The sequence below is a fragment of the Pelecanus crispus genome, chromosome 4 (genome assembly GCF_030463565.1).
Source record: "Pelecanus crispus isolate bPelCri1 chromosome 4, bPelCri1.pri, whole genome shotgun sequence".
Lineage (NCBI taxonomy): Eukaryota > Metazoa > Chordata > Aves > Pelecaniformes > Pelecanidae > Pelecanus > Pelecanus crispus.
Window position 1 is genome coordinate 20,233,246 of NC_134646.1, and position 9,826 is coordinate 20,243,071.

At 40.2% G+C, this 9,826-nt stretch overlaps 1 protein-coding gene across 1 annotated transcript in view; it reads right to left on the reverse strand.

The window, feature by feature from the left end:
• Positions 1–5,674, reverse strand: part of PTPN13 (protein tyrosine phosphatase non-receptor type 13) — a 101,369-nt gene extending 95,695 nt beyond the window's left edge. The window contains exon 1 of the mRNA XM_075708877.1: positions 5,560–5,674. Coding sequence (XP_075564992.1) covers positions 5,560–5,674 — 115 coding nt within the window. The remainder of the gene's footprint in view (positions 1–5,559) is intronic.
• Positions 5,675–9,826: the final 4,152 nt, after the last annotated feature.

Here is a 9,826-nt window from a genome sequence, read left to right on the forward strand (position 1 = left end):
CAAAAACAGATTCAAACTCCTCTTTCTAAAAGCACTGGCATTCAGGATACGGCTCCTGGTCAATTTTCTATCCAGTAGGCTTTCAACTGTGCTAGAGCTGCCAGCTTTCTGAGTTAACTCCAGAACTATGCAACTTGGTAACAAAACACTTGTGAGAGCACAGTTTATCAAGCAGTGCCAACACAGAGATAAATAGTGTGGTCTTAAAGTGAGAGTGTGAACTGCTTTTAAATGCAATAAGAACTGAAATAATCTTCAGCTACATAACATCTGCCAAACAAATGAAAGACTTTTAAATCAGTCCTTTACATGGTTTAACAGGATACAGGAGGCCAAAGATTTAAAAAAAACACCACATTATTAAGAGACAGTAAGTTCAGGCAGAAATCTAAAATGGATCCATTTTACAATATTGATGGCAGGTAATTTTGAATTCCCAAGCTACATACACAATTCAAGTTCCTTCAGTTTTGTTTTTTCCTACTTATCTCTTAGGCCATAGCCATTAGCAAAAATGGTTGGAAGTGACATACGTTTCAGCTCTTTCAGGACACAAAAGAAATACCTTAAAAAAAGCACAGAACAACCCACAAACATACACAAAGTATTCAACACTCATCTCCTCTTTCTCTTTGCTTCGCTCTACAGCCCTCACTGAGACAAGTAAGATTTCTCCTAGCATAAAGAAACCTGAAAATTTTTATGCTTAGGCCAGGTTGGAGACAGGCAGACTACCAATGCATCTCTAGGCAGGACAGGATTATGCCAGCACAAGGGACCCCTTAACACTATCAGTCCTATACTCCTTTAAGCTGGTGCAGCACGTCCCTGCATGCCTGGTGTGCAGGGGAAGCAGCATTGCAGCGCTTCTGCTCCCTCTCCATTGGGCACAAAGGGATGGGACTGAGCAGAGAGTTCTGATGTGATACTGAACCACTTGGAAACCAGCAGCACAGGGAGAAACACCGAGAGACTAACTGAAATTTATTCGTTCCTGAGAATACTGGGGCAAGACACAGGGCGAACAATTAGTTTCTGAGATCACCTACGTTGTTGAACAATTAGTTTCTGAGATGCTCCCTGGTCAGCGTAACACCACACTACACTTTATCATTACCTTGACCACATCCAGCAGAGAGTTCTGGAAAGAGTGCAAGTAGTAACCAAGCCTCACTTGGGGGGTGTGGCAGGGTGTATTAAAAAAAGAAAAAAACCCCAAAAAACCACACCCAACCCCACAAAAGCTGATCTCTTTCCTTCTTAACAACCAAAAGATCAAATGTTACCGGGGTGGGGGGGGGGTGGGGGGGAGTGGGGGCAGAAATCATTCCAGAACAGTTATTGGTAAAGGGAAAGAATGATATTTAACACCTGCCAGCAAGGAGTGGCTGGAGAATGAAGATTCCACCCCCCCCCCCCTCCCACCCATTGCGTTTTCCCTCTTGTCAACCGAAACAATCCATTTCGCCCTTCATCCCAACCAGGTCTATGACTACTCAGGACCCACCACTAGTTTCCATCAACATATTTCACACTTCAACAACCTTCTTTTCGATATACTTACACAAGCTAAGCAGATGCAATAGTATGACTGTCAACAAGATTTACAGATCCCCAAAAACCACAACTGTCCTTCTTCACATCCGCTTTCAGATGATATCACTTTTCTTTACCTAAATCACTTCCCATATACAAATTTGCAAGACGGTCAATTTGTAAAGTCTCTCTTTCTTTGCTCAACCCGCCTTTCTATTATCAGACTTGGTTTTTCTCCTTCTCTTCCCCCTCCCTTTAAACACATCTTGAAACATAAGGTCCAACTATTTTCAGAATCCACAATACACGCTTTAGCATAGGAGTGGCCTAAGTGACATATGAAGTCTTTCCCACTTTCAAGTTTTGATAAATCTTTTCCAGTTAAACCTACCAGATGAGAGGGATGCCTGGCTATAATTCTCAGCAGCAGAGAGCATAGCATGCTCCTTACACTTATATGCTCACATTTGAGATACTTTACTTCAAAGACCTGTTCTTTGACCTCATGGAGTACTGAGTACAAGATACAGCATGTCTGAAACAGCTGATACACCCTCTCAACAACAGAATAGTTATTGCAGATAATTAAACAGATGTAAGAGAAGGGCAGGTCTGGTATCGGCCTCTTCAAATCTCCAGATTAATCTCAACGTCACTAGTACAACTGATGTCAGATCTGCAACTGAGTACTAGATTGCCTTTCTCCTCCATTTAACAACTTATAATATGCTGACAAGACAGCTACCAGAGTTGATCTTCTAAATCAGTGATTAGCAACTGGGCATTTCAATCTAATCTTTCATTGCTTATGATGATCAAAATCAATTTGTGAAGTATTTTTTAAAGAGTTCAACACCTGTTAGAATTGTAAATACAAACAGGCATAAAAATATGCACATTTCTGTATCAGTCACTGATTTAGACATGGTCTGATATGTGATTAACCATGTAAGACACGGACTTTCATTCTGTACTTCTTTTATTCAGTGCTTTGATAGATAAGAATATAGACTCACTAGAAAACATGCAGAACTTTCATAAATCAAGAAGTCACTAAATCTGTAATAGAAGCTTGTTTTGGTCATTTTTCCCTAATTTCCTGAAACTAGTTTAAGTAACAAATTAGTTGAAGAACAAGTTCTCAGTTGATGGAGTAATAGCAAGGATTCTCAACTTCAAACAGACTCCAAAACTCTACCAGGATTACATAAATAAATAAATGGTTACTTGTGCTGGTAATTCCTTTAAGTGTGTGTGGTTGCTGGGCTGGTGCAGAGAAGTTGCCAACAGATGGCAGTTTAAGAGTTGATGGCTTAGATTTTGTTACCTAACAATGTGTTCAGGGAGTCAGAGCTATACAAGGAGGAAGAAAAGACCATCTCTGAGACTGGTCAGAGCTGAGCATGCTGTGAACTTGCAGAAGCTAAAAGCTTGTCTCATTGCCCTCTGCCCAGGAGTGATTGGTCAGTTCTGAAAAATTTTGGAAACTCACCCTCTCCCATAGAATAGCTCTTCCATGCTGTATGCTAGGTCCTAAATTTGACCAAGGAAAACAGGATTTCTCCAGGATTCCCCATTTGCTACAAGTCCTCCACAAATAAAGAACAAAATTGAGTCAGACAAGCCTACAGGAACCTCTGCATTCTCTGTTCCTGCATCTCTGCAATGCATCTTTACAAGCCAGCACAGAAACTGATATTCAAGGTGACCAAAAAAGGTTTCTAGATTGTTTCCTTAGTGAAGCCAAATCTTCATTAAAGACTGTCTGGCTATCCTAATCTTGCTGGTAGGAACTAGATTGCCTGTGTCAACCTTAGCTACATAGTAAAGCTCTTTCATTTGGGTGTCTCTTGAAGTACATTTTACCACAGGGCTATATCCCATGTTAATTAATAGCATGCAACTGAAAATAGTTTGCTGAACTAGCAGAAAAACAACTCAATAAAACATCTTCATCTCCAAGAAGAGACAGATTCTTCTGGCACTGATTTTATCTGAATTTGTGTTTTGGTCTTCACTGATAGGAACTAAGACCAGAAGCTTCTGCCACCTTAGACAGCCTTGGCTGGCAAACATTCCCCTACCTTAAAAGCACATACCAGAAACCCTGGGGCAGACTTCCATTTTGTGCTCTCATCTTCCAGTACTTGTCCCTCTGAAGGAGGGCTGACTGTGTTCTCATTCTCAATGCTTGCATTCAACCTTTACAGTAATTATGATAACTCTTTTCTGCACTACTCTTAGGCTGAGAAAAAGTGAGCTCTTATTTTCAGTGAAGACTTCCTTCTTGAAAAGAATTTAGACCTAGAATAATGTCTTAAGTGGTTTCCTACTATACACTCATGCTACTGTGATCTTTCAGGTGGATTTCAAGATGGAGCTCAATGTGCTGATTCCTGTAAGGTATACAAGAGTAGACCTCTAATTACTTAAGATCTCTCTTTAGTCAAGGTCTCACTTGGTCTCAACAGCCTGCCCTCTTAAAAGAAAAAAAAAAAAAAATCGTTCCTCTGATTCTCTCTGAGAGACAACAAAGAGGAAGAGAGAGGAAAGAAGATGCCAGCTTTCCCTTTCTTGCAATACAAGCAGCAGAGGGACAGGACAGTTGGTCAAATTGCAACAACAGACTCAGCATTCCTAATAGGGAATGCTTCTTACCATGCATGGACTGTGAGCTTGCTGGTAAAGGGGAAAAGGGAAATTTGTATGGGACATCAAAACTACTGATAATTTGCCTACCAAAAAATATTTCAGAGAAGTTGGTAAAATTTCATATTTATAATGCTAAGTCAAGCTTGATCAGAAATCAAACACCATATGGCAGCTTCTGCCCATATCAGCCTTCTCTAGAGTCTTTGTAAGTATCCAGAGACCACTTTCAGAGGCTGTGCATTGTACAAGACAGACCTAGTGTCTGACTTGACAGACCGTCTGAACCAAATCTTAAAAAAAAAGCCCAAGAAAAAAACCCAAAACAACTTAAATGTTGAATCTTGATGAAATTGTAAGCCAAACACATGCAAAAAATAGCATAGATTTTGCCCTCAATAGTGACAATGTGCCCCTTGCATAGTAACGTGGCAAAACGATGTCTATTTTCAAAGTGCAAGCTTTTGATTTTCCCTGAATAAAACTGAGTAAGCTTACATATGCATCCTTAGATATAAGGAGATGACCCCCATAAATTTGCTGAAATGCTAAAACGCATCATGGGAACATATACTCTATCTGAGGCCAGGTTAAAGATGTCACTGATGTTCAGTATTTAAGTTAAGCTTTTATTGCTATAAAAAGCAAAAAAAGAGGGGGAAGGGGCTTAAGGATTTGCAGATTTTAAAGAAAAGAAAGGAAAACATAAGGAAAAGGAAAGGTTCCATACTTAGACGTAGTGCTAAAACATATAATTATTAGCTGTATTGCAGATGCTCAACTTAAGAGCCTAGTAAGTTGGGGGGATGGCGGAGAAGAGATACTTACTTCTACTACTTTAAAGTACAACAAGCCACCACATTCCTCTCAGTAGCTATATGTCTTGCTAGTGGCATTCTGGGGAATGACACCTAGCCCTCTGGTCAAGTTTTCAGTGGCTCACCTTTGCCTCACTTGAGACTAAATCTCTTCAGAGCAGACTGGTCATGACTGCACTGTACTGCAGCTGTTTCTATGTCCCCCTGAGGACCAAAGTGCTCCAATGGTCTTGGACTTATTTATCATTTTGTCTATGTTTCTATCTTATTTTAATGAGTCTAAAATAATGCAAAGACTCTGTGGTAGCTTCCTACCAAAGTGAAGTTGTCACTACATGAAACTGCATGTGCCACCAGTCCTGACAGAACATGAAGTGATGGGTGAAAACATCCTTTGGGCTGGGGTGCACCTAGGCACTTTACTCAAAGATAATCTAGAAGCAAGTTATTATTTGGGTTTAGAGCCTAGAAAGAACAAGGGAGTTTTCTTATATGACACATAAACATAACCAATATGTTTCCAGTTCTGTATATACGAGTCTTTAAAAATGCTTACCTTTTCTGAATAGTTCTTGAAGGCTCTCTGCACTTTGATTCAAAATAGCCCATATTTCCTCTTCTTGCAATGGCCCGCCCCGAACCTCCAGAGCCTCTGCCAGTGACACGTGCATGTTACCTGGGAAATGAGACAGACTGATTTAAGAATACACAAAGAGTTATTTTCTCCTTGCATGTAGTACTCAAATAGTAATAAACCATGTTCAACTCTCAGTCAGAAGAATTCTCTAACATTAATAGAATCCATCAAATAAAAATATGACAAAACATTCACCATGACGATAAAGAACTTTGAGCATCTGCTATTACGAAGAAGAAAAATTTGATCCATATTAATATTGTAGGCTATTAAATCAATACACTCAACAAGCTGGCATTAGTCCATATGCTATGGGCAAGAGTTTGCTCTGTTTAAGAAAAAATGACAGAATGATTAGTAGTTACAGGTTTATTAATGTAAATTTAGCTATTAACATTATTTTGACACTTTTAAGTCAGTCAAGCTGTTGTTAGGAAAGGAAGCTCTTCTTCTGATATATTTTCACAGGGTTGTTTATATTATCTCATGACCAAATAATAAGAAGCACTGCCTGCAAACATGCAAGCAAGCTAGCTGTGGAACTGATAGCTATCTCCTTTGTTCAGCTTCTTCATACATTTCAGAAAACAAAGTAAAACCATTAGTGGTGCTCTACATATTACATCCCCAGAAAACAAATAAAGAGTTCCTTCCCTGGCTAAAAGAGGTCAGGCCTTAATACTTTTTCAAAGAGTTAAACCATTTTCACTATACCACAATATGATACTCAGTTGTCCAAAACCAAAACCATTCTGAAAACTGAAGAACACATCCCCAAATATTCTGGCAAAGTCAAAGCTTCATCATTTTGGTAAGCTCAGGAGCAAATAAATCATGTGCCTGCTTAATTACTTCAGCTGTCTATGGACACTAACTGTTCTCAGATGGAGCACTCACACCAATTTATATTTCTAGTTGAGATGCAGCTGCAGTCACTGCTCTCTCTGCTTCTCTCCAAAGCCCGAAGAATAAAATTCTGAGGCAGTGAGCTGCAGTAAGAGCTTAAGGTGTGTCATCAATCATCAATGATGAGATGGTTAGGTCTCAAAGGCTCCAAAGTTGCTGCTGGAAATGGAAAAGACAGTTCCACAAGCAAAGCATTTTGTCCCAAGATCAGTTAACTGGTATCAACAGCTTTAGAAGACCCAGTGGTACTGCCAGAGGCTCCTTCCCCTCCCTTCCAATCAACTAGCTGGAGCCTCCCCATCAGCATACAATCCTGGCTCAGATGTACACTCACGGATATTATTCTAACAATTTGCAAGGAGGACAAGCTGACCAGCTATATTTAGTTTCCCAACTGTCTAGGCTGTAGCAGTGTAAGCAACAAGATCTGCTCGTATATTACAGATAGCAATAGCCTGACAAATAAAAACAAACATCACAAGACACCAAAACATTTCAAATTTGCATTCTGCTTGGGCTTTCAAAGCCAAACAACATCAATCATTACAAACACAGCCACATGCAAAATGACACAAGTTGGGATTTGAGTGGGACTCTTACTGAAGCATATCTGTTCAGTAACTTTTTGGTAACTTTTTCTGTAACTTTTCTTCCTCAAAACTATCTTGAAGCTGCAGTACTTGTCTGTCACAGCAAAGAGCAGCCAACACATTGATTATGAAGATTAAAGAGGCTTCCACAAAATGGTTCTCTGTCACCAAGGAATTGACTGAAACAAGTTGGGGTAAAGTGTTTGCGGGCAAGTGCATGGCCAGAGTTCGCCATCTGTACAGTCCACCTGTTAGCAGCCAGGTGCCATTAATTTAACACAATGAAGCTGACAGTGAAAGTGCCTGGCTCAAAACATACTTCTTCCCCACCAGTTTGTTTGCGATAGATGTTTTTCAGAAGGAGAAAGGAGAAATTTGCAGGAATGATGTTTGCAATGCACAATTCTTCTCAATTTGCTGTCTCCTTAGATTCTGGGAGCTTTTGATAGTGTCTGGTCCTTTGTGAATACAGAAGCTGAAGTGCTAAGTACTCAATACATACAAAAGCTTTTGGCTTTGTGTAATGCCTGAACATTTTGATAAATTGCAACATAATGACAGTATCAAGTAATTTATGTAAGAAAAAAAACATACAAAGCTTTTGTAGAATACCATATCAAAACTATATGGACGGCCTATCTTCACATCTTAGCCCTCGAATTGCAGTTACAGCCATGGCTATATAGTTGCATAACATCCATTTTCCAATTAAATGAATTGCCATTTAAAACATGTATTTAAACTCCTGTGGCTAAGAACTCAGAGAAAGGAAGCTGGGTGATAGCAAAAGGGGACAACAGACTAAGAACAGCAACCTCTTAAAATGCAGGAACGAGAAGACAGAGCAAAGATAAGTTATCTCCGTTAAGGGTAAACTTCTAGCTGATTTCAATTGAGCAAAGAGGGGCTAATGCAAGGAGAGTGGATGAATGGATCTCAGGAAAGCTGAATGGTATTGGCCTAAAATCACAGAAGGGAAAACTGCAAGCAAAATGAAGACTTTTCTCTTGTACTAATGGTACAAACTAGTCTGCTTCAAACTTCCAAAGATGTTCCTGGCAGTCCCTGTGTTTTTCAGGGTATCAAATTGACTGGCAAAGAAATCTAGATGCACTGGCAGAGTTCTCAGTGGACTCTTAGTTAGGTTCCCGTCAGGCCACTTTCTGGCAATGAGTCCTCTCCCTGTCTCTTCATTTAAGGTAAGCAAGATCTGTTGTGCTGGCACCCTGTGCCCTGTTCCTTTCACCCCTTGTAATAAAAATGGACAGATTAAAGAACATTGAAATGTGCACCTTCTACGGATGAGTTCACTTCCTTTTTCCTTGGGACAGCATTATGGTGGCATCTTAACGTGAAGCCACACTGACACTTAGCTGGAGATGGGATCAGGAGGCTTACAAAGCTAAGCACATCCTGTTTCTGCACCTTGCTTCACAAGGTGAGAAGTCCAGGTGTAGTCACAATCAAGAGGCATGTCAAAGGGCTAGGTGGTATGAACTCAGCATGAACTATGAAGGCATGGATTCCTCATGGACCCAAAAACCATACAAGATCATAGCCACAGAACATCCAAAAAAGGAGCATTCATACAGCAGAGAGCACAGCACAATGAAGGAAGACAGTGGACAAATTAAAATAATCAACACTGGAGAAGCATAGACATGAACATTACTTTCAGGTTGCCTGCTCTGGGACAGAATTTACTCCTAGACCATACAGGAGTACAGTTTCCACAGGAAAGGAGTTGCATCATGTGGAGGCAGCTCTTTTTCGCTCCAGGACAAGAGAGTAAATTCAGGTGTAAATCATTTGTATCAACAAGCCCTGAGTGCAATTTCTCACCCTCCACACCATTCAGCCCTAAGCCATACAGGCAGCACAGTTCCAAGAAAGAATGCTGCCTAAGCCAAAGGCCTCTCCCATATCTCAAACATTTCCTTTAAAAAGCCTGTTTACCTCATGAGGACCAACTGCCAGCTCCTCCCTCTACGGCAGACAGCTTATACACTCCCTGATGAGTGGGATGGGTAGTTATTTCTCTTCCGCGTAAAGCAAGCTCAGTAACCTCCTCGCCCCTACACTCTACAGTCCTAAAAACCTGTGTTAAAAGCACACCACCTATGGAACATCCAGGCAGTGCAAACATGGTGCATGATGCAGCCTGACACTTTCTCAGTCCAAGGTAAGAGGGAAAGCACAACAGGAACAGCCCCTCATGCTGAGTAATGCTGTAAAAATGACTATTTGCAAGATATGTACTTTTTTTTCCCCCTACAACCTGCAAAGTTTTCAAAACATCTCGCTTTTTAATTATTTATGTATGCAGCACTGAAGTTAAATGCTCAAAATTCTCATTGCCCCAACCACCAACTTTTTTACTTATGCATCTTAAATTTGAAATTGAAGGTCTCCAAGAGCAACCAAGAATTAGGAAAAGTTTAATAGCCTATTCTTTCCAGATTTTATTGAACTCTTGCCAGCTGAAATATTGAGAAGCTATTGCTATAACTGTGTTTAATAAAGACTATGACATCAGTAATTTTGTCAAAGAATTCCTTAAAATGGACTGAAAGTCAAAAGGCTTCAGCTTAACCATTGCTTGACAACTTTGTCTTTTGGTTTTAGTGACACATATCCCTTGCTTTTTTCCTTACCTCCTTCATCAGCATTTTTCCCCATGCTGTAACTTC